The following is a 25578-nucleotide window of genomic DNA, read 5'->3' on the forward strand; positions in this document are numbered from 1 at the left end:
TCATGCTGCAGTTTCATAATAGAGCCATCAGGGGGTGGGACTTTTAGACACACAAAAGCCTGATGGTGCTGCCATAAATGACAGAAAAAACACAGAGGCTCTAAGAAGCAGTTTAGTGCCCGAGCCTTGAGGAGACCAGACCAGCTGTGAGAGGACCAAGAACCGATGCAAGTTCATCTTCAGCTCAGCATTTGACAGAAAGGTGAGACATATCTGTAAACTTCAGCTGCGGTCAGTTTGTAGAGCTATTTAATCCATAAAGACCCAGGGCTACTTTTGTGTCAGTTCCCAATGAAATTTTCTCTACATCTAACCTTTCTTAAGTTATCATCTTTATTTATTATAATATTATCCTCTGTACTTTCCATTATATCAATATAAATCAGATATTTTCCTGCATTTAATTTACTGATCATTAAGATGTCCATAAAAGCTCAGATGAAAAACAGAGAAAACTAGAAAAAGTGACTTTTTCTGTTAAATATATCAATAACTGAACATAAACCAAGCATTTCCATCTACTGTCATTGATCCAACTCCACGGGTTTTACTGGTGAATCAATGTTGTAGAAGATGACAGTGTTTCTACGTTCACTATGGAGCAAATGAACGTCCAAATGGGTCATATCTGATGACCATGAAAAGATGACAAACTGTATTTTACACCAATTATTTTCATGGACTGATAGGATTAGTGGATCAACGGGTATTAGACAGTTTAGATCAGTAGAAGCTTTTGGTTAGTGATGGATGTTTGGGTCTTTATGGGTTAAACTGTAACACAGAAGTTATCACATAGGAAGTTTGTGGTATTCCGTTTTTTTTTTTTTTTTTTTTTAATCTGTACACCCATGAGTGTTCAACCCAATACTGTAAATTTAGCAGATATTTTACTTTTCATTGTTCAAATGTCACATATTTTTATTTGAGAGTATGCTCCTGCAAGTTTTAGCCTTTTATCCGACATGTTTCACAACATGAGTAAACTAAACAGATAACGTGTCCTAATTACCCCAAATGCCCTTTTTTAGTAATCCTGTTATAAGCAGAAGTCTGAACACTGCTTTACTAACCAGCTTGACACAGTTGTTGTAAAATGGAGACTTAATTATCACACAAACTATTGTTGGATAGAGAAAGTTGACTAATTTCCTTTAGTGGTTAGAAGATACTGTAAAGCCTTTTTCTAAGCCTAAAGGTGAAAGTTGGTGCAAGTCTGGGGTGGAATGCTTAATGGCATGCTGGAACATGTAAACATTTTCTTCTCTCTAGTCTGAAATCAGCAGGAACACCTTTCTTATTTCAACAGGGTTGTTCCTGCAGGGGTAGGCGGCTGGATACACATAGGACAGACTGGGTTTAGTGGTGCAGGTCCAGGAGATAAACCACATCAATGAGGACACCTGGCATGGCGGCTTTTAAGCAACAGAATGTGGAAGATTTCTATGAAATTGGAGAAGCACTTGGGAGGTAAGTGTTTCTCTAAACTGTCACTGAGGCGGCAGAAACAGTGTGATTGTAGTGTGTGGAAATCTCACTGTGTTTGACTCAGAGTATGAGTCAGCGAACCCCTCATGGCTCCGTCTCAGTGGTCCTTATGTGTGTGCATAGGTATGCAAACAGCTGGCCTGTTAAAGCTTGACTATGGGAGTGTCTCTGTATTTAAGTAGAGGGAAGTCCATAGCAAGATAACATTTCTAAAAGGTAAACAGCTCTGTTTGGGCGTAATATCGTACGTTTAGTGAAGACAAGTTCAATCAGAATTTATTCAAGTTTGTGCACAGCAGACATCCAGGAAACCCATGAGGAAATAACTTAAAAGGAAGTTGGATTGAGGAAGCTATAAATCCTTTTTTGCCACGGAAGGCCAGGTTTTGGCATGTCAGAGACTTGTTAACAGATACAGAAAGAAAAGCATCTAACCTCTAACATTTGACTTCTTATCAAAATATACACCATGTCCTAGTGGATTTATTGTACAGCCACAATATGAAGACACACCCTGACAGGACAAACCATGACCTGCTGTTCAAATGTGAGCTCCAGCTGTATTAACACGCCTTTAATGGAAAAGTTTTATGTACAGCAGTTATACTATGTTTCATGTTCCTTGTATTCATTTAACCCATAATGACCCAAACATCCACCAGCGACCAAAACCATCGACTGATCTAAACTGTTTAATACCAGTTGATCCACTAATCCTATCATTACATGTAAATAATTGGTGTAAAATATAGTTTGTCATCTTTTCATGGTCACCAGATATGACCCATTTGGACGTTCAGAGGCTCCGTAGTGAACGTGGAAACACCGTCATCTTCTACAACATTGCTTCACCAGTAAAACCCATTGAGTTGGATCAATGATAGTGGTGGACAAACTGGGTTTATGTTCAGTTAATGAGAGATTTCACTTAATAAAGTCACGTTTTCTTCAGTTTTCTCTGTTTTTGATACAATGACCATCAATTTTAATCTGAGCTTTTATGAACATCTATTAGCTCAGTAAGGCAAGGCAAGGCAAATTTATTTGTATAGCACATTTCAGCAACGAGGCAATTCAAGGTGCTTCACACAAGACATTGAAATACAACGACAGGGAAAAAGAAACACATTTAAAACATTATAAAAGAAACATGTAAAAGGTGATTAAAAATAGCAAGTAAGAAAACAATACATAAAATCCAAAAATATAAAAACACACACATATTAAAGTAAGAGTTGCAGTACAGAGTTTCGAAAGAGAATAGAAAATTTAAAAAGTGAAAAGCCTTTTAGTCGAAGGCAGCAGAGAACAGGTGAGTCTTCAACCTTGACTTAAAAGAACTCAGACTCTCAGCAGACCTGATATTTTTTGGTAGTTTGTTCCAGATATGGCACATAGAAACTAAACGCTGATTCTCCGTGTTTTGTTCTGACTTTTGGAACACAGAGCAGACCTGGACCAGACGACCTGAGTGGCCTGGATGGTTCATACTGGACTAGAAGGTCTCTGATGTATTTCGGGCCTAAACCATTCAGTGCTTTATATGCTAGCAAGAGAATTTTAAAGTAAGTTAATTACTAGAAAATAACTGATTTTCACTGGGAAAATGCCAAATACAGAGGAATATTCTGTTATAAATGGTGATAAATCACTTAAGAAATGTTAAATATAGAGAAAAAAATCATTTGGGAACAGCCACAAAAGTAACACTGGGTCTTTACGGGTTAAAATATTAGCCTATTAAATAAAAGAGTAGATATTAGGCCACTTGCAGCAAAAGCAAGCATCATAAACAACATGGCCACTTGAAAGATTATTGATTAATTATTTGTAAATGTGAGTATAGAAGAAATGAATGTCCCGACTGTGAGAAGACGGAGCTTCAAAGTAGCTTCCTCAACAGACGACTCAGCTGATGATATTGCTTATACACGGATGAGAAATAAATGCTGCGGTTGAGAAGCCACAATGTGTGTGACTAAGAACAAGACAGGCTTTTTCCTGTCACAGAAAATATTTGACAGCTGCATTGCATCAAACAACTGGAGAAAAGCTATTTTTTTTCCATAATGCCGTGACAGTTTTTAGACAATTCTTAGCGAGTTTTGAGGAACGTTGCTCATCATGTCGGTGGGAGTTTCAGACCTCTCCACTTCGCACCACAAAGGAACTGATCTAACTCATTCGTCTGCACAAGAGGGTGGGGAAACTTTTTTGCAAGGGGCCATAACTGATCTGTGTTGAGCCTTGAAGATGTTCTTATTTTGTGGAACTGTTGAGCCACTCTGCAGGAAAGTCAATTAATCATCAAGTACCATCCCTCTGTTGACAGATTTTAATGTCACAGGCCCACACAGAGTTGTACTCAGTGTTTCTTTCCATGACTGGTGGAGAGTTTTGGGGTAAACCAATCTGTAAACCAACCCCTGTCTCTCGATATGTGAGGTATTTACTGACAACTGTACCTGTCGTGGCATTTGAGTGATGACACTGATGATGGCTTACAGTAGGAAGTGTGAGGGTGTGAGTCTGCAGCTGCCACTGACCCTGAGTCTGCCACTGAGTCTGCAGAGACTGGCCAGCTGTTATGTAAAGGGTGGTCAAGGTAAAGCACAGACAAAGGACGTCTGGGCAACACTGGAAACATGTCAACGGTGTTTATTTTTATCCATGTTTGGTCATAACCAGAGGTGACAAAAGTACACACATTCTTTCCTCAAGCAGAAGTACAAACACGTGTAAAAAAAGATTCTTGTAAAAGTAGATGTACTGATGCTGAATGAAAAAGGAAGAAGTGGTGTCAAGCATAACAAACCCCACCTCTCACATGTATCGTAGCGTATTTTGGCATTTATCCACTCTTTCATCCATATTCAATATTTGCTAAATATAAAAATTATACATGTGCCAAGTTTGAAGTAAATTGAAACAAAATGTATGTTTTTAAAGACACTAGCAGCATTGTACCCGTGGTGCCATTGTACGATCGCATGAGAGGCTAAAATCGCCCAGGATACCTCACAACATTTAAATTCGGACATAAAATTGTGCCTAGTAGATAGTCAGGTAATGTCTCTATTCATTTGGCGAGTTTGGCGGCGATCTGGCCTGTGAAGGTCTGTGGTGAGTTCGGATCCGGTTCGAGGTGAGCTGGGACTCGGTCTCAGGTGAGCTGGGACTCGGTCTCAGGTGAGCTGGGACCCTTTCTGTGGTGAGCTGGGACCCTGTTAAAATCGCCCAGCATACCTCACAACATTTGTATACCGACATAAAATTGTGCCTAGTAGATAGTCAGGTAATGTTTCTATTTATTTAGCGAGTTTTGCGGCGATCGGGCCTGTGAAGGCTGAGGAAAATTCAAACAAATACCCTCCTGTGCTTCAACATCAATGGGACATTGATCAGATGGATGGACACAGAACGTGCATTATATAGTAGGATTTGAAATTTCGCCTATTATAAGTAAATGGGGAAAAAAAACAAACATTTAAAAATTTAAAGGGGTCATATTTTGCTAAACCCACTTCTATTAGTCTATGGTACATTTATTTGTGTATTTGGGGACCCGAACAGTTCAAAAAGTTAGAATTTGAACCCTCCAGGTGCTGCAAAACTATCTTTATATTCATTCTGGCAAAAATCAAGTGGATTTCGACAACCCGTTTTAATTCCTGCTTCATTTGTTACATTTTTTAATTAGTTACGTCACAACATTTGCACATATAAGGTCAAGACTTCCGATGAACATTTCTCCGAGTATGTTATAATTGTTTGTCAGCAGCAGAGTTTGTCGTAAATACTGAAAATATGTCCAAACTTTGAGCCGATTACGTAAAATGTTCAGCTGCTGGTTGTATTAACGAGTGGCTGAACGGGACAGAAAGCATTTGGATTTAAAGGGCCAGCGCCCAGAACAACCTTTCTCGTGTCATTAGTCAGAAATAAGGTTGAAGATGGGCCTGTGGAGTTTAATTAGTGAAGAATTCAGACCCAAGCATAGCATTTACAGTTTATTTAGACCACAGAGAAATGTTTTAAAATGCAGAATTCCATTTAAAAAAGCTAAATATCACTCCTTTAAAAAAATTTTTCAAAAACAACCTATCACTTAGATGTTTTGCAGAGTGATGTCTAAAATTCATCTCTATATCTCTGCAATGTTTTAGGTAAACTGAGTCAAAATTGACATTTTTATAGCAATTTGAAATTTCCCCCATTATAAGTAAATGGGAAAGAAAAGATTTTTAAAAATTAATGAAAAATTTGAGCTTTGAATTACTTGTCCCAAAATTTAACAACATCTATTCTGGGTCACTGGTAATCTATAAACCCAATTTGGTACAAATTCAACCAATAGTTTTGCTGCTAAAGTATTGACAAACAAATAAACAAACAATATCCCTTGCCTCCCCTTCGGGGGGCAGGGTAAAAATGTAATGAGGAAAAGTGTGCAAATCAATTTTCTGTTCTTTCATGATGCTTTTTCTCCACATTCCAGTCTCACTTCAAGGCCTGTTTTGTCCCATTACTTCTCATAAATTGTAATCTTCTTACATGTTTTGTTTTGTTAATTTCTTATTTATGTGTTATTTTCCCAACAGTTTATGTTGAAATCACCCATGTTGGGATAATTCCCTCAAAGTTAAGGCGTAGAAAGTACAGATATTTGTGTTAAATTGTAGAGAGTACAAGGAAACATCATACTTCTAGTCATAACATGTATGAGGTCTGACGCCTTTGCTACTTCTTACAGATGCTAGTTCTGTGGTGGCTTTACGCAACCATTAATGAAGAAATATCAGCTTTGTGAGTCATACGGCACAGATGGGAATTTTACAGGATGCATTGTAGGATGGGAAGTGCCATTGTTTACATGCATGCCTGAACAAAAATAAAAGACTCATAAAGTTCCTCCAAAATTGAAACTATAATCACTTCAACTATAATGTAGTGAATATGAATCCTGCAGGTTTAGTCAGTGCAGAAAGTAACATCTAGTTCCAACTGGTTGTTGGAACAATGAAAAGGTCAAAGCATGCCACAATTATTATGCAAAATATTTCTCATTTTACTTCTGTATGCTGCATCATTTGTAACGCTATGCCCATTTAAGCAGAAGGATATTAATTAGAGTCAATATTTGCAGAGTTTTGGTGTTTATAGAATAGATGCAAAGTCCATTCACATCTCAGGCAAACAGGTGGCGCTGATCATCTCAGTTAAAGTGCTAGAATTTCTCCAAAGGGATTTTCATGGTGTATCAATAACACTCTTCAGCAGGCATTCAAGTGTAAGAGGCAGGGTAAGAATATGTGCAGTCCGCTCTGAGGAGTAGCTATTTGTGCTGTTGAGTGGGTGAAAAATGTGTTTATTCAGGGGAGCCTGAAGGAGAAAACTCCATGTTGACTTGCTAGACATTCCCGGAGTTCCCTTTTGACACAGGTCATCCCGTTACTGTCAGCGAGCACTCACACAACCATGCTAGTCCACAAATGTGTTGTTGACAGGGAAGTGCTTTAAAACCACTGGGAATCTGCAGTATCCTGGACACTTATGGCATAAATATCTGATGCTTCAAATGAAGAGGCTGAGAATTAGTATCAGATGTGTTACGAGATAATCATTTTTTAGTGATTAGTCTTATTTGAGAAGTTTGAGGTGCATCTCCAGGCTTCCTTCTCATGTGATTTACAGATGGTAAAAGCAGCTCTGGGAGTGGGCTTGGTCAATTATGAATCTGGCCGTCTTTGTCACACCGCCCCAGAGGTTAGCCAGTTGAGAAATGTGTTTAAATATTGGGTCGGCGCCACTTGTCCAAGCATTCTTCCAACCTTGGCTGTGGATAATGACCTTCAGCTGTTGGAAGTGGAAACTCTGTGGAGAGATGGTACTTTCAGCTTCGGCTTAGAGCTAAGAGAGCTGACACGCCTGGCCCGTAGTGGAATACCACTCCCAGCATCCCTGCCCTCTCTGTTGTTTTTTTACGCTCCATAACAACACCAAAGTAAAGCCCTTGCACTGACATTCGTGTTCTGTACTTTCTCGTATTTGGGACGTGACGATCAGCATGAGGGTCGTCCTATTCGCTGCTGTTTAACAGTCAAATCAAGGGTACAATCCACCCCCACCCACACCACACCAGCATGTGACCACCAAGGTTATAATAGTTTTAGATTTTTCATTACAGTTTAGTTTTATTTAGTTTTGACTTTTTTCTCTCTAAATCAGTTAGTTTTAATTCATTTTTAGAGCAGGTTTGCTAGTTTTTATTAGTTTTCATTTTTTTCCAAATGCTTAGTTTTAGTTTAGTTTTAGTATTAATTTTAGTTTTGTCATATCTTTTACCTTCTTCTTCGTATTCAAATAAATCCCTAACAGGACTGTGCTGCTTTCTCCCAACTTTAGTCTCCATGTTTCCAGGTAGAGTGGGGACCAGAAAACGACTGGAAACCACAAGTGACAAGAAGTGATGGACCTTTAAACATCATATGGTGCCAGCACCTAAAATTGCTAGAGCGAAATAAATCGCTTTCGTATCAATCCAACATTGACAAAGATGAAAACGAAGGGAATTTTATCCATAATTTTCATAAGATTTAGTTAGTTTTGCAAGCACACAATATAGATACACATACAATATACACAATATATATTGTTACTTTTCGTTAGCGATAATAACCTTGGTGACCACTCCTCCCCTCTGGGCTCTTAAAGCCTGTTTTTCCAAGTGGAATCCATTGAGTGACTTTCCCTCCTCTTCAGTTCACACATTATCAGACTCATCTCATAAAGGGTCAACCTTTCAGATGGGTCTCAGGGGTGGAAATGTCCCATGAATAGAACAGAGAGAAGGAGTATTTGAGATTCCATGATGCTGCACCCCCACATGCAAACACTTCTCACCCATCCTGTTTTTATTTTTCCTTTGCAGCGTGTGTGTGTGACCCTTTGAAGACCATTGTTATGAAGTGCATCTCCTCCCTCCCTCCCTCTTGCGTCCTCTGTTGGGACATGTTCAGTCTGAAAGCTGATCCCAACTGTGTTTTGTCGCCTTAATTTAAAGTAATGATCGCAATAACAACTAGTACCTGGGGCCTTGTGGTTGTAAGTAGCCGAAATGGATCAACTTTAAGTGATCGTGACCAGTACAAGTAGCATGTGAGGAATTTACGTCATCACATTCCAAATAAACCCAGCTATTACAGTTAATGGGAAAAACATATAATTAAATGACAGTTATTAATCACAATGTCGGTGATTACAAAACAGCTGCATTTCAGCAGAGCATTTATACTAGAACATAACATTCATTCTCCTGTTTGGCATCTTTTTCATCACTGGAATGCCTTGTTGTGGTATTTTTCTGGGTCAGCAAAGCCGTTGGGATGAATTTATTGTGAGCTTTACACTGCCTGATTTTTATTTGTTTTATGACTTTTCTATCAAATTAAAACATGTGATCGCAAAGTCATCATCAACTAATCAATTGTAATGAGTCAAATGACTGATTAACTAATTACAATAGTTAAATTACTTTAAGTTTACTTTAACATGTGACCTCTAACATTTAATAGGTAATATTCTCAACATGCTTTTGATTGTTTAACCCTCAGGACCTTGAACTATTTTTGTGGTGACTTCCAAATTAATTTTAAGTGATTTCGGTATCAGAATAATTTAATAATGCCGGAGGGAAATTAGCGTGTGTTACAGTTGCTCCATTCAAGTATAATAAAATGTAGCAGGAAAGAAACTATTAATACAACAAAAAAGAAAAAAACAAATAAACATATATACATAAAGCTCTGGATATATTTATATACCAAATATACATATTAAAACACATCTATCATTTATTATGATATTATCCTTCACATTTTGCATTTTTCAGGTATTTCCTTATGTTTCATTTACTGATTATGTAGTTTTTCTACAAAAGCTCTGTGTCAATTCAAAGGTTTTTATATCAAAATAGAAAAAACTTAAGAAAAAGTGACTTTTTGAACACATAAACAAGTCTCTACAACCACTGTCATTTGGCAAACGAATCAGTGTTGCAGAGCACAACAGTGTTTCCGCGTTCTCTATGGAGCCTCTGAACGTCCAAATGGGTAAAACCTGATGCTGCTGAAAAGCTGAGAAACTGCATTTTATCTGAATTATTTTAATATATTGACAGGATTACTGGTTCTAAAGTTATTAAACACTTTAGATCAGTAGATGCATTTGGTCACATGTGGCTTCTTTGGATTAAGGCTACTTTTTATTGGAAACAAGTTGGTGACAATACAAACTGAACACTGTCCAGTACTGTTATGTATCCTTGTACATATGTATTGTAGGGATGCACCGATACCGATACTCAGTGTGTGTACTCGTACTCGTAAAAGTAATCCGATACAAATGCACCGATACCACTTACGGCCGTGTGACATTCACAGTTCAGTGCAGCAGGTATGCGGCGGTGGAATAATGTGTATGGAGTGGGAAGAGTGTGGAGATTTTTCAAAATAAATGACGGTGATAAAAGTAACGCTGACTGCAAGTAACGTTAAAGACACAGACAGATGTGGACACAGCGTTCGGTCCGTCCTCTGCGTACATTCCATCTGTTTTCCAGGTGCTCGCGGATGCGTAAACAGAATGAGAATACCACCAGGAGTACGGAGCGGTGGACCGCCGCCAACAGAAGTGAAAACGGAACTTATCACTCATTTCTCTTTTCTCTACCTGCTGAAGCTAAGCTTTAAAACCTTACCAGTGAAAACGCTGCAATATTAGTGTCACGTTAGTGTTGCCTCTGTCGTCTCCATGTTTGTTTTTAACTGACTTTCTTCTTCTTCTTCTCAAAAAACTTTCCTCTTCTTCGTGGTATTTGTCCAGTATGGTTAATTAAGAGTGGCGCCCCCTGGTGGACTAATTGACAAACGCTCATTCCAACACATTAAATGTCAGTAGCTGCACTTTGTACCAGTCAGACTAATGACAACGACAATAAAGCACATTTACAAAAGGAACTAAGAACTGGAATGGGATTATTAAGTACTTGTATCGGTACTCGGTATCGGCAAGTACTCAAATGTAAGTACTCGTACTCAGTCTGGAAAAAAGTGGTATCAGTGCATCCCTAATGTATTGTTTTGGATCTTTTTATCAAAATGTCAGAGGACAATAAACTTTAAAACCTTGGTGCAGCATGTCTGCTGTATTTGTCATTGCAGATCTGTGTCGTCTGTGTGGTAAAAGCACACGTCAGTAACTGTTGCTGTCTTTCATACAGCAAATGTAAACAAACAGACGTAGATGAGAGTTTTGCATGGAGCTGCTCCCAGATGTGATTGTGGAGCTGAGTTAGCACAGGCTAGGGTGTGCCTCCAAAACAACCAAATGACTCAATGTGATCCTAGTCTTTAAGGTTAGTTCATCATCGCGTGTTTACACCTTGTATTCAGTCCACTAGTTGGTTGTGAATGAACTGGGCTACCTCTGTATACAGTTTAAAGTGCTGTAAACTACTGCAGTCATTGAACCCAGCAGGATTGCAGTGAGCAGCCATTGGGTTTCATGGCTTTTATCTCTTTATCTAGCAGCTCCTGTCGACTTGTCTTCTCTTTCCACTCTTGTGGCTCAGCAGGCCTCTTTCTCCTCTTGAGTAGCAGCAGAGAGGTGGCAGGTGGAGAAGCAGGGTTATTCTTAGCCCACTAGACTGCATGATAATAGACACAAACTGAACAGCCTCTCACAGCCACCCTGAAATCTGTGTATGGATGGCTACGTCCAAAATATGAAATGCCTGCCAGTTATTATCTGTTTCCTGTCTTCGTAGGTATTTTCACACTGTCTAAAAATACAGTGTATCCATGCTGTATTGTTGAATAAATCCCTGCACATGCTTTAAAAGGTCTAACAGCCAACTTGAAAATGTTTTGTCTCTCCATCCTGTCATGAATAACAGGCAGACTGTCAGCCAAACATATCCCCCACTCATCTTCATGTCTTTCTGTGGCCTGGACCGCTGACTGAGAGGCTTGTTTTGAGAGTCTGAATGTAAAGAGTGGGCAGGTCAACCCACAGCAGCAGAAAGTGTGTATAACAGCAGGAGTGGCAGCAGGGTTAGTCAGCTCAGAGATTATAAGTGCTGGCCTGATAATAAAGTCATGGAGGCGAAAGCACGTATATTTGACTGGGCAGGAGAACTGGAAAATGCTTCCCCGCTTCTCATTCAGTCTGTCAGTGGGTCAATTATGAGTGAAATGACTTTGGTGGTATGTCAGAGATGGGTGACAACACAGGAAGGTGTTCCACTCAGCTATGGTGTCCATTTTTAGTATTACTACTCAGTATTACTCATAAATCATTTTCAATAACTACAAAACACAACAAGAAGAATCAGAATCTGTTTTACTCTTTGTCCCAGCAGGACCACACACACACTACGCAACAAAGGCACAACAATACAGATCAACAGGCAGATCTGCACAAAAAACATAATAAAAAGGTCAGTTGTAATAAATATACATATTGGCAGTGCACTAAAAACTAAGAAGTCATTTAAAATCAAGGTGCAGTTACAATAAATATAAGATAGATATAAAAAGAGATCCCAGATAGCTAATATTTTGGCAGTATTATGGCATACATTTGGCATTTTTGTCTTTCTTTTGGCATTATGAAAACCTTTAGGCTTAACTGTGGTATGTTTAAGGTTATCCATAACAGTTATGGAGGCGCCAGGGATATATGGCTGAGTTCTGGCATATGTCTGGTTAACCAAAAGACTGGGCAAAGAGTGGGATCAAGTATAGGGATGGTATGGCATGTTTATGGCAAACCAGAAGACTGACTAAAGTGCGGCAACATCTTATTCCATGTATGGATGTGTTTTGGTTGTGTTTTGGCATATTTCTGTAAAGCAAAAACACTGCGCAAAGAGCAGGAATTTCTACCCAGAAGAAAACTTCATTTTAAAAGCATGACCAACACGAATTTTGGGTGAATTTTGGCCTCCTTTTGGCCTCTCTTTGGGCCAGTTTTGGCTACTTTTTGGCTGGATTATGGGGATTTGGGGCTTTTCTGGGACAATGATGGCTATATTTTGGAAGTCCGCAATCAGTTTTGGGTGAATTTTGGCTTCCTTCTGGTTTGATTTTGGCTTGCCTATTTTGGGCCATTTAGGGCCCATACATCCGCCCAGAACTTTGCCAAATGGCATGCCAGTTTTGGGCCAGATTTAAGCCATAATGATTTTGCTATCTGGGATATAAAAAGAGGTAGTGGGATGGGGGTGAGGGGGTCACTAAATGGGTAAGGCTATCTTCTGATGTGTGCATTCAGTGTGTGGATAGAAAGAGGAATAAAGGACTCTGTGTACCTCTGTGTTCAAACAATGGTGTTTTGAAATGGTAAGCCAGATGGCAACAACATGAATTCTGTTTGCAGAGGATGACTTGTATCTTGATAGATACTTATGGCTTTATTGAGCACCTGCTTGTTGAAATACTTCTTAAAAGTATTGAACTTCACTCCCACTATCTTACTGGCCACATTCCCAATCTTGGAAAGTGCATTCCTATCTTTGGTAGAGATGTTTCCATACCAGCAGATAATGGAGACCGTCAGGACAGACTCAATAAAAAGCTCTATAGAACAATGTCATCAGTGTTTTATCCACACTGTTAATACTGTAAATTGTGTCTATTCATGTTTTATCCAGTTTTATTTTTTGTTTCTTTTTATTCTACTATACTCTATTCTTATGTTACTTTGTTAAATTGTGCTTTTTTTTAAATCATATTTTCTTTCTGTAGCGCTGGTGTTTGTAAATATTGCTGCACTGACAGGAGTTGCATATTCTATTCTATTCTATTCTATTCTATTCTATTCTATTCTATTCTATTCTATTCTATTCTATTCTATTCAAAGAGAAACAGTGATTTGGTCAGAGATTGTCTGTAGCCACACCTCTGTTGTGAAATATTCCAAGTTTTTGGAATTTTTTCAGTGGAATGGTCTTAGGAGGACGACTAGAAATGTGTCCAGGCAGTTACTGTAGTGGGAGGACAGCAGCTCTGTTGACTCTGCTGGCTTGTCTGATTGTTCTCTGTTTAACTAGAAAAAACAGGAAGTGATGGACTATACCATTATATTTCAACCATTTTTGACACATGGCTTCCCGTGTAATATCTATTTTCACCCAAAGGTCTTTCCTGTTTTTAATAATTATAAATTCCGTTAATGTTAAATGTGTAAAAATGATGGTTAAATACACTTAATAATGAAACAAGTAACTTAAAATGAATATGATGTTTTTCAAGCTTAACCACATTAAAAATAATTTATCAACAGTAGTAGTAGTATTAAATAATGTCCATTTTTGCTTTTTGTCTGCAGTGGACAGTTTGCAATCGTGAAGCGCTGCATAGAGAAGAGCACAGGTCTGGAATATGCAGCCAAATTCATCAAGAAGCGTCAGAGTCGGGCCAGCAGACGAGGTGTAAGAAGAGAGGAGATTGAAAGGGAAGTGGTCATCCTGCAGCAGATCCAACACAACAACATCATTTCCCTTCACGATGTGTACGAGAACCGCACAGATGTAGTGCTTATCCTCGAACTGTGAGTCACTGCATTATTCAACAATACATCACATATCCTTATATTTACAGTCTATGTGGAAAAAACTGGTGAAGGGCTTTTGCATGTTTATATGACCCACTAATGACCCAGAGACACAGCTGCCTGTGGTGGCACTTTGAATTCAGGTGTTCCTTTTCTAACAGGGGTCTTAACTGTGTCGCTGCAAATATCATTGCACTAAAAAAAAAAAAAAAAATCTTTCTGTTTTGTTTACATTTTCATTTACACTTACCAAATGCATCACAGGTTGTTTTTACATCCTTTTACTTAACATTGTTTTTTTTTTTTTTTTTTGTTTTTTTAATGTTCTACCTGTAGATTTTTGACATATTTGTCCCATTCTGACCACAAATAATAATTTTATACCACAAGTAACCATCTAGTTTCTTCAATTCTCACTCAATTCTCACTAAAAATCATGGGAAGGAATGCTTCTAGGACCCAAAAAAGAGTTTTGTTGGAGGTGCTCTTAGGAAAAAGGGGTCACAAAGTAGGTGACAAACAGGAAGCAAACTCCAAGGCACTCTCTGTAGACATTAAAATGCCTTTGTTCTCATGGCATGGTCATGTATAGACCTTAAAAAAACACTTCAATGTGTTTCGGCTTCAAGCCTTCATCAGGAAATAAACAAAATGAGATATTGATTGTTTACTGTTAAGTGATTATTGACTTCAACTGACATGAACATTTTGTCATGGTAACACTGCAAATCAACAGGAATTGGAAGTCCTACAAGCTGTTTTTATATTTTCGTCCGAAGAGTGGCCTTTTACTTAATAGATCTATGAACTCGTTGTGTGAGATCCTTCCTTAACAGGAGATGTTGGATTGCTATAATTTCTACTAAAGTGCTGGATAAGTCATTTTCTTGGAATATACAAACTCTAAATGTGCACTAAATATTTTTTGTCACAGCTTGGCCAGATACTGATGTACATATGACTATAGGTGCAAAACATATTACACAAAACACTCAAATATGATTTCATGGGGATTTATATACAGTAAAATGTAGTTCCATTATGTTTTCCAAGTTGCTGAATTACTTCAGTCTTAATAATGAAAGAATTGAAATCACACCCAGGCCAATATTTCTTCTGACATTTAAGCCCTACCAAACAAATTGTATTAGATATTGTCAAACTGTAAGTGCTTAGGTTTTATTTGAGATATCTTAGTGCACAGTGCTGTACATTAGTCCTGGTAAAGATTATGTTTGTGTGTAGAAACTGTTGAATCTGAGTTTATTCCCAGTTACAAAGATTTCTTGTTGAACCTGTGTTTACTTAAAAAAGCCCTTTTCCAGGGTCACATGTGTCAGACAGAACCAAATGTCTTTCACAATAGTCAATAAAGCTTGAGTTGAAAAGGGGCCTCAAGGGGCCCCATCTGGGTCCACCGAGGCCTGGAACATGGAGGGTCCAATTAGGACTAATTGAGAGTACAATCCAATCAAAGCAAGGATGAATTCACTGTCAGACCAGTTTCTTTTACCATCATTCAGTCAATTATGTTTTCTTTGTATGAATGTAAAGGAACATCATGTTTATTTGGTTCTCAGCCAGTCAAAGGACGCCACAATGATTCATTCATACACAGGACGAAGTAACCTCAAAACAGAAATACTTGTTACCAGAGACAAACATGTAAGGCATCCTGAATGTGCTCATCCAAATCCTGAGAACACACTTGAGATAATGTCTAAGAGAGTGCTTGGTCCGGATGATCTGAGCCCACATTATGAGTCACTCTGTGTGTTTGTGTTTTGTTACAGGGTCTCTGGGGGAGAGCTGTTTGATTTCTTGGCTCAGAAGGAGTCTCTGAGTGAAGAGGAGGCCACTCAGTTCATCAAACAGATCCTTGATGGAGTTCAGTATCTCCACTCTAAGAGGATCGCTCATTTTGATCTAAAGGTGCAACAGAGCTGTCTGTCCATCACATGTGAAATTATATTTGGCTTGTGTTGATGGTGAGATTTTTTCGCCTCCACAGCTTACGTACATGCAAGGTCGAGCAGGACTTACTGTCACATATATAGCAGCTGTCTATTGTACGTGTCTGTGGAGTCTTGCTATTCTGAATCACACATCCTTCCTGTTTCGGTGGCTGAGATCCAGACTCTCAGATACAGACACCACAAGGTTATCTCTTCGCTTTCAGAGCACTGTCACCCACGCTTCACTGTGAGAGTCACTGTCCTGCTTTTTTCTTACTTCTGCAGCTTCTTTTTCTTTGGCAGTTAAGGAAAAAGAACAGTGAAGAACTCTACTGAGGCTTGCACTAATTAGTACTTAACATTTCCTGTGAAATCTGAAGGTTAATAGGTGAGAAAAGTGTCAGAACTGTCATGCAAGTGTGATAACTGACCTTTGCATAGAGTTATAAGAACACAAAGAGTCACGTTAACGTCTCTGAACCTGTAAAAGCCTGCAAATTTCATTCAACTACATTTTTTTTTTATTTTTTTTATATACTTTAGTTTTTTGGGTTTTTTTTATCAATGGACAATACAACACCAAAACTAGGGCTCACTGGTTGAACAGAAAGTATTTAAATGACATACAGTAGTAAATATGCATTGTTTTGTTTATAGTCCAGCCGTTTTCTCCTGTGCTTTATGAAGCAACAGTCGCGGAAAAAATTATTAGACCACCCCTTGTTTTCTTCAATTTCTTGTTCATTTTAATGCCTGGTACAACCAAAAGTACATTTGTTTAGACAAATATAATGATATCAACAAAAATAGCTCAGAATAGTTTAATTTCAGAGCTGATATCTAACCATTTTCCATGTTTTCTTGATAATATTCAAAATCACTTCAGTTCTTACATCAATATCTATGGCATTGTACTGCTAAAAACAGAGCTTTTAGGCATTCCATGTTTTCTTTTTTGTCTGTTTTAGACACGTGATACACACAGGAGTTAGTACTTGATTGCATAACCATTGTTTTTGATGACTTTTGATGGTCTAATAATTTTTTCCACGACTGTATGTTCCTTGAGCCGTAGGTAATAAATCAAACTTTCCATAGAGTAGATTTCCTCTATTATAACTAGCCACTGATCCTCACAGGGTGCATCAGTTTTGAGCCAGTTCCTTGTAATGGCCTTTTTGGAAGCAATTATAAGAATTTTAAATAGGTATTTGTCTTCTCCAGGTTTCACATTCAACTGCATTTTATGTGTTGTTTTTTTTTTTTATATTACACACTGAAATTAATGGATATATTTATTTTAATGCATAACCTAAAGGATGCTGTAACCAGGTAACTTTCATTTTGAATTGGTATGAAAATATATTATGTGTTTGTATGTGATTTTTTTTTTTTTTTTTTTAATGTTGATATAATTTGTTGACCGATGTTCCCTTTGTGTTTTATAGCCTGAAAACATAATGCTGCTGGATAGGAACGTTCATCTGCCTCGTATCAAGCTCATTGACTTCGGTCTGGCTCATAAAATAGAAGCCGGTGCAGATTTCAAAAATATTTTCGGGACACCTGAATTCGTGGGTAAGGTTTTGAAAATGACAGAGATATTGTTTACAACGTAGGACATTTTAAGAGGAGGCTTTTGTGTTTGGCCTGGCAATGATTGTGATGCAGGAGTGTTTGTTGTCTATTTTCAGCCCCAGAGATTGTCAACTATGAGCCGCTGGGATTGGAAGCAGACATGTGGTAAGAGCCTTTAATTACCTCTGACTCTGCTGCCTTCCATACGACTGCTGCAGTGCATAACTTTGGATTAACCTTGTGCTGCTTTTCACAGGAGCATTGGAGTCATCACATATATACTGTAAGTTGGGCTGGTTTGTGATTATGAGTGGGAATCTTAATTTACCTAAGCAGATGATCAATAGAGGTGTAAGCGAGCATGTGCGTGTTTGTGATTCTTTCTCAGATTGAGTGGCGCGTCACCTTTCCTCGGTGACTCGAAGCAGGAAACGTTGGGGAACATCTCAGCGATGAACTATGAGTTTGATGAGGAGCTCTTCAGCAGCACAAGTGAGCTGGCGAAGAGCTTCATCAGACAACTCCTGGAAAAGGACACAAGGTAAAAAAAAAAAAGGATCTTTAACCCTTTCATGCACAGTGGTCACTACAGTGGACAGCTATTTTACAGCTGTTCTATTCATGGATTTTGTTATTTTAGTTCCATATCTGCCAACACAGTGGACGCTCATGCATCATCCCATACTCTGCAGTTCATAAAATTACTGTAACTTTGCTGTTCTTCATAAATTTGATCTGCACTAACATGTTTGAGTGTAAATCAGTTGCTTGTTGTTGTTATTAAACTGTAATTAACAGGGTTTTTTTTGCACATAATGATGACAAAAGTAGCACTGGGTTTTTATGTGTTAAACAAATAGCTTTCTTTTTTTGCATATTATCTTCATGGAGTGAGTATTGACCAGTATTAGAGTATGTTAAAATGTGAGAAAACATCAGATTAGCTGCATTAAAAATGTTTTTATTTCATAGTTTTCAAAGTATATCAGTAAATAAATTTCTTCTCTTCAAAAATTAAATGCATGGTGTCCAGCTGAAAGGACATTTTTGCAACTAAATGAAAAAGAAGTTCATAAAAACATGTCAATCACGTTATTTTTTAATGCCTAGAGGAATAAAAACACTCAGTAAAAAAAAAAAAAAAAAAAAAATCTTAATTAACACTTTGATAATTCATGCATGAAAGGGTTAATAAACTGCAGAATGTCTGAAGGTCAAAGGTCAAGTCTATTAATTGAAACACAAACCCCAGTATTAGAGGTTTCACTGTAATAAATCCTAAGCTCATTGAAGACCCAGTTCTAATCCAAACCAAGGGGCAGCCTGAAATCTGGAGCAAGGATTTAACCGCATTTGTTTTTGCTTGAGACAGATTTTTACACCATGTGATACAGTAAATAAAAACCGCTACATAAACATTATTTGCACTTTGAACTAAATACCATAGTTAAATAAGTGTGTAAACCTCATCGTCTTTGGTACATGTGATCATGTTCTTGTACTCAATGTGTTTCCAATTAAAATCACATCCAGGAAACTGAATATTCCTGTGATAGTTTTCCTTTTTGCACTGTCTCCACAGAGATTCACTTCCTAATGTATGAATGCTCATCATGCTCGGTTGTACTATTTACTCAGCTGCGATATCTGTCATCTTCTCTCATCCATTTTAGGAAACGGCTGACGATACAAGATGCCCTCAACCACCCATGGATAAAGGTATGCGCTCCATTTTTGCTGTTTTATAGCATGGTTGTCTATTCTGTGTGACTAATGTCAGCACCACACCCAAACATGTTAACAACATTTAACAGATAATGTCAAAGGTATCATAGAACAGCAAGGTAATTTACTGACTTAAAGACCGATTCTTTAAATACATGAAAACATTTGTCCACAGGCTAAAAATCCCAGAGTTCACACCCACTAACTGTATATTTGTTCTGGCTTGTTGAACATATTCTCCAGTTTCTGTATATTATATTCATCACTGCACCACACCCCTCTTCTGGGAATTCTTTTAACCTTTCATCCATCAACACATTTATCTCCATGTATCTACACTGGCGTCTTGCTGTAGTCAACTTTTTAAAGGGATCATATTTTGCTAAACCCAGTTTTATTACTCTTTGGTACATTTATTGGTGTATTTGTTGACCCTAATAGTTCATAAAGTTTAAATTTGAACCCTCCAGGGGCTGCAAAGCTATCTTTCTATTCGTTTTTGCAAAAATCAAGTGGATTTCTACAACCAGTTTTAATTTCTTCTTAATTTGTTACTTTTATAACTAGTTACGTCACGACATTTGCACATATAAGGTCAAGACTTCCGATGAATATTTCTCCAAATACACCATGATTGTTTATTAGCAGCAGTGGTTGTAGTCCATACTGAAAATATGTCCAAACTCTGAGCCAATTACCTAAAATGTTCAGTTGTTGGTTGAATGGAACAGAGCAGCACAGCCAACAACCTGGAGGGGGTGGGGCATGAAGTGGCTCAGCGCTCAAAATGACCTTTCTGGTGTCATTACTCAGAAATAGGGTTGAAGATGGACCTGTGGAGTTGAATTAATGAAGAATTCAGACCCAAGCATAGCATTTACAGTTTATGTAGACCACAGGGAAATGTTTTAAAATGCATAATTCCATTTAAAAAAGCTAAATATCACTCCTTTATCAAAAAATTTCAAAAACAAGCCATCACTTAGATGTTTTGCAGAGTGATGTCTAAAATTAATCTCTATATCTCTGCAACGTTTTAGGTAAACTGAGTCAAAATTGACATTTTTTTTTATAGCAAATTGAAATTTTCCCCATTATAAGTAAATGGGAAAGAAAAGATTTTAAAAATTCATGAAAAATTTGAACTTTGAACTACTTGTCCCAAAATTTAATGACATCTATTCTGGGTCACTGGCAATTTCATGTCATTACTCAGAAATAGGGTTGAAGATGGACCTGTGGAATTTAATTCATGAAGAATTCAGACCCAAGCATAGCATTTACAGTTTATGTAGACCACAGGGAAATGTTTTAAAATGAATAATTCCATTTAAAAGGCTAAATTTTATTCCTTTAAAATAATCACCTGAATAAACAGAACTAAGATCACTAATGTTGTTTTTTTTTCAACGGCATGGACATTTAACAAACATCCTGTGTTGTGGAAGCAGTCTCCTCCAGTGCTGGCTGCTCAGATGCATGTGAATGGTGTTTATCTGTGGAGTCTTCGCATGAAACCTGGAAACATAATGTTGCTGTTACCTGCCATGGCTTTTGCGGTAGGGTCACACACTAACCCTACAGTGCCACGTCTGCTGGAGTGTTTCAAAGCACATGAGACATCCTCTTACTCAGTGTCCCTCCACCCTTTATCTGAAGTCCTGCGACCACATGGAGGACGGGTCTACGGCTGAGGCTGAGAAGAAAGTGGAGCCCCTGAAGACGAAGCGCCTAAAGGAGTACACCATCCAGTCCCACTCCAGCATGGCCCAGAACAACACTTATGCTAACTTTGAGCACTTTGCCCGAGTGGTGGAGGACATCAGCCTGATGGAGACGGGGTTGTCAGAGGTGGCAGGAGCCCGTCACACCCTACAGGGGGACATAGACGCCCTGCTCGCCATCTACAACGACAAGGAGGCATGGTACAAGGAGGAAAGTGAGACTGCGAGGAAACAGCTCTCCCAGGTCCGGTATGAGTTTCGTAAAGTGGAGGCCAGGAGAAAGTTACTGCAGGAGGATATGAAAGCCATTGATGCCAGTTTAGAGAGTATCAGTGGGAAATACCACCAGAGGCAGAGCCAGCTGGACGCTCTGAGGCAGGAGCTGAACTCTGAGCTGCAGTGGCTGCAGGAGGTGCTCAGCTCTCTGCATCCGGACGGAGCCAACGGCGGCCTGCACGGCAACAGTCTGAACGCAGACGTGAAGCAGGCGCTGAGGGAGCTGCTGCATCAGTCCTGCAGGGCGGAGCTGGGCCCTGAACCCATACAGCCGCACAACGAGTCTGGATAAAAGCACAAATGAAGACACACTTGAACAAATCTTAACATATTTTTAAACGTGAGACGACACAATGAGTTTGTTTTTTTCAGCAACACAAACTTTTGAATGTATAGCTCTATAGTCTTTACATTTTCTTTATTTTTATGATTTTTCTTGTGCACTACATAGTATGTAATGGTACAATCACGGTACATAAGTAGTAATTCTTTTTTTCATGAAACTGCTTTTATTTATTCAGTGCTCTGTTCCTGATCAGCTCAGCAGTTTTGTATTTTGTTATATGAAATCAAAATGAAAATGACTTTCAGCGATGATTGTTTCTCGTTTACTCTGTCATAATCAGAGAAAATAATGGCATCAAACTGTAATTTTTACTTCCTTGAAGGAACCGAGGGACTGTTTGTCTGTCAGCAGGATTACACAGAAATCTACTGCACTGATTTTCAGTCTTGACAGAAGTGTTGGTCATGGATTCAGGGATGACATGTGATTTTTGGAGCAGATGGCACATGACCAGATCACAGACTCTTTTAATTTATTTTTTTGTTACTTTTTCTATTAAAATATGGCATTTGATTCAGCAACGAGATGATGGTGCATGCTTTTTTAGAATGCTGATTTAATTGAAAGTAATAGAACATTTTTTGATTGACTGAATTTTTTCATTCCACATGTTTTTTTATTTAGCATATTTATGGTTTGTTTTTTTTTTTTTTTTTACAATTGTTACCCATTTGTAAAGTTTTACAAGTGACTGTTTCAGGTTATTTTTTTTATAGAGTCAATGTGCACTTTTACAGAAGGTTGATTGTATTTATTATTTTATTTAATTTTTATTTCTTTCTTGGAGATGTTCTTTGTAAACTAGAAGACATCTATGATAAGATGTAATTTGTTTAAAATCTGTCTCACTGTATTTTAGCACATCAACAGATATACTCATCTCACTCTTGGTTTTCCTCTGATATGCACTGATATTTTTCACTGTTGTCAAAAACACTGAAATAAATGTGCATCATCCATATGTGTTGAACTTTTACATTCTTCTATATTTCCTGTTGAATATCAGATGTTAACATTAGACTGAATTCCTCTGTGTTATTTCCTCCTGTGCCATTTCAACCCTCATTATGTCTCTGCAGCCTCTGAATTCCAGACAAGCCATGGTGAAAAGGTTATCGGTGGTAAACTTGGAGAACTTCAAGAGACAATACGCCAGACGCAGGTGGAAGGTAAAGTATTTAGAAGTGTCATTTTTAATAGAAATCAAAACTGCAGCTCTTGATTTAATTTGTATGTGTTTTTTTTAATTATCATTTTTTATTTTGTATGTTCTTCAGCTGTCATTCAGAATTGTCGCCCTGTGCAACCACTTAACACGCATCATGAAGAAGGGTCAGAAGCTGCCTGAGCAGGACGGGGTAAGAACACACAACTAAAAGCTCATTTGGACTACAGCCTGACTTATATTATCTGGCCTCAATGCTTAACCCATAAAGACCCAAACATCCATCACCTTCTACTGATCTAAACTATTTAATACCTGTTCATCCATTAATCCTATCAACCCATGTAAATAACTGATGTAAAATGCAGTTTGTCGTCTGTTCGAGGTAATCAGATATGACCCATTTGGACGTCCAGAGGCTTCGTAGTGAACAACATTGATTCACCAGTAAAACTCACGGAATTTGATCAATGACAGTGGATGAAAATGCTTGGTTTATGTTCAGTTAATGATATATTTGACTGAAAAAGTCACTTTTTTTTTTTTTTTTTGCAGTTTTCTCTGCTTTTCATATAATAACCCTCAATTTTAATCTGAACTTTTATGAACATCTTCATGATCAATGAATTTTGTAAATTCTGTTTGTATGACTGTACTGCCATGATCATATTGTTGTGTATTAGTTGTGGCTGAATGCTGAAATTAGGAAAAATGTATTGTTTGATTCTTGCATTAAGTTAGTGATAAAGATGTATATGCACTTGAGGGTTAGGATTAAATAAGTTTATACTTCTTCCTACTCCTTTTCGACCATGCAAAATTCAGACTTGCACATACTTGAAGATAGATTCTGTTCATATAAATGTTACTTTGTTTTTGTCTTATTTTGTTTTGTTTTATTTTGTTTCTTTGTATATTCTAAATAAATAAATAAATAAATGAATAAATACAGGAAAATACCTGATTTATACTGATAAAATACAAAATATAGAGGATGACATTATAAATATATGGTGATAAATCATTTAAGAAAGGTTAGCTATAGAAACATTTCATTTGGGAACTGACATAAAAGTAGTGTGTGGTCTTTATGGGTTACACTATTTATGTGAACTAATGAGCTGGTCATCTGATAAGTTTATTTTATGAGATCCGCCAGCTGCAGACCTTTAAAGTTGTACATAGTAACCTAATCCACACCTTTGCTTTTTTAGAGAGATTGTGAAAGTGACCAAGAAGAAGAAATTCTCAAGAGACGACCGAGGACCAGAAAGAGAAGCAGCACTTCCTGAGGGCAACGACAAGTGTCAATCGTGTTGGTCGACAGTGTTCCGGTTGCAAAACAGTGACTCTGCACTTTAACGGCTCAGACTTTGCAGCTGTTACTTTGTTTAAAAAAATAAGCCACAGCATGTATTTAAATGAATGCTGTAAATGCAGCATTTTTATTGATTAAGACAACTTTTTTTTGTCTCACTGGCCCATGGAACTGGTAGATTATCTGCTGTATATTAAATAGCAATCTGCCATCTTTTAAATACTTTTACTTTTGGCATAAGAAGAGGGTTATTATTGACAGGAACTAAAAAAAACACAATATTAGCACATAAAAAAGAATGTAGGCAGCTTCCTCTCAGAAACGCAGTCTTAAAAGGTGTTGTGTTATTGAGTCAGAGGTGTAGTGGTTTTTATGTAGACTGCACGTGGGGATTAATAACAAATGTACAATCAGATAAAGGGTTTAGTTCTGCAGGATGATGAGATGAATCTCCACGACCAAATGTTTACAAGTTTTGCTTAAGAAACAGCGATGTCTGTGCAAAAATACTGTTTACTGTTAACCTCTTCATTTGTCACATCAGTAAAATTATTACCTGAAGCTTGTGAACTTTGCAGAGCGATGTGTTTACTCTGTGTAACATACAGTAGATTGTTTGAATTAATGTAAATAACATCCACTGAGAAAACAGTGTCATCTGATGTGTATATGTGAGGCAGTGTATTCATACTGTCAATAAATAATGTATGTGAAAGACATTTTATCGCTGAATTTTAATGCAATGTTTAGGTCTTGGTATTTATGGTGTGAATATAAATGCAAGATGTCTTAATTTCTATGTACTCATATTTTAGGTCATTCATAAAGTGAAGCATTCACTGTTTCAAAGTTATGTTTTTTTCTGTGCACTGGTCTGTTTTGTCAATTCAGAATTTGTTTAATAAATTAACCAACATTATTGTTTTCTTGAGTCAGACTTTATTCCAAGTGTTGCATTAGTTGTTTTTTTTTGACAGTTTGCATTTAATGGTGAGCCTCATACATTTATTATTATTATTATTATTATTATTATTATTATTATTATTATTATTATTATTATTATTTATTTATTTATTTATTTATTTATTTATTTATTTATTTATTTATTTATTTTATGTGGTTGGAAATGCAAAAATTAACACAAAAGTGAAAACACAACTAGTCTGTACCAATTATGTTCATACCTGAGTGAAAATTGAGAAATAAATAAATATGTATGTGACATTTTAACACAAATCAGTTACGTAATACGAGTGGTTCTTGCATAAAAACCCAGTCTCAAAGTATAATGAACTAGAGATAGTCTGGAGGTTCAGACTGTTTAAGGCACCTGTAGACCTCTAAAGACAGTCATTAATAATAATGAAGAGACCTTTTACCATTTAGAA

General features: G+C 37.5%; 1 protein-coding gene across 2 annotated transcripts; it reads left to right on the top strand.

Annotated features, from left to right (window-relative positions):
- The first annotated feature begins 90 nt into the window (after positions 1–90).
- Positions 91–25107, top strand: dapk2b (death-associated protein kinase 2b). 2 transcript variants are annotated; one of them, XM_030137016.1, is made up of 12 exons: positions 91–202; positions 1310–1470; positions 13879–14100; positions 15897–16035; positions 17507–17636; positions 17753–17801; positions 17893–17919; positions 18025–18177; positions 19310–19355; positions 22787–22876; positions 22985–23065; positions 24087–25107. In XM_030137016.1, exons 2-12 carry the CDS (start codon positions 1394–1396, stop codon positions 24162–24164), a joined length of 1092 nt encoding a protein of 363 aa, XP_029992876.1. In that variant the 5' UTR covers positions 91–202; positions 1310–1393; the 3' UTR covers positions 24165–25107. The 2 variants fall into 2 exon arrangements, with proteins under 2 accessions (XP_029992876.1, XP_029992877.1); XM_030137017.1 differs by lacking the exons at positions 22787–22876; positions 22985–23065; positions 24087–25107 and adding an exon at positions 21008–22780 and having other exon boundaries at positions 19310–19357.
- The last annotated feature ends 471 nt before the right edge of the window (positions 25108–25578 follow it).

The sequence above is a fragment of the Sphaeramia orbicularis genome, chromosome 6, assembly GCF_902148855.1.
Source record: "Sphaeramia orbicularis chromosome 6, fSphaOr1.1, whole genome shotgun sequence".
NCBI classification, from domain to species: Eukaryota; Metazoa; Chordata; class Actinopteri; order Kurtiformes; family Apogonidae; genus Sphaeramia; species Sphaeramia orbicularis.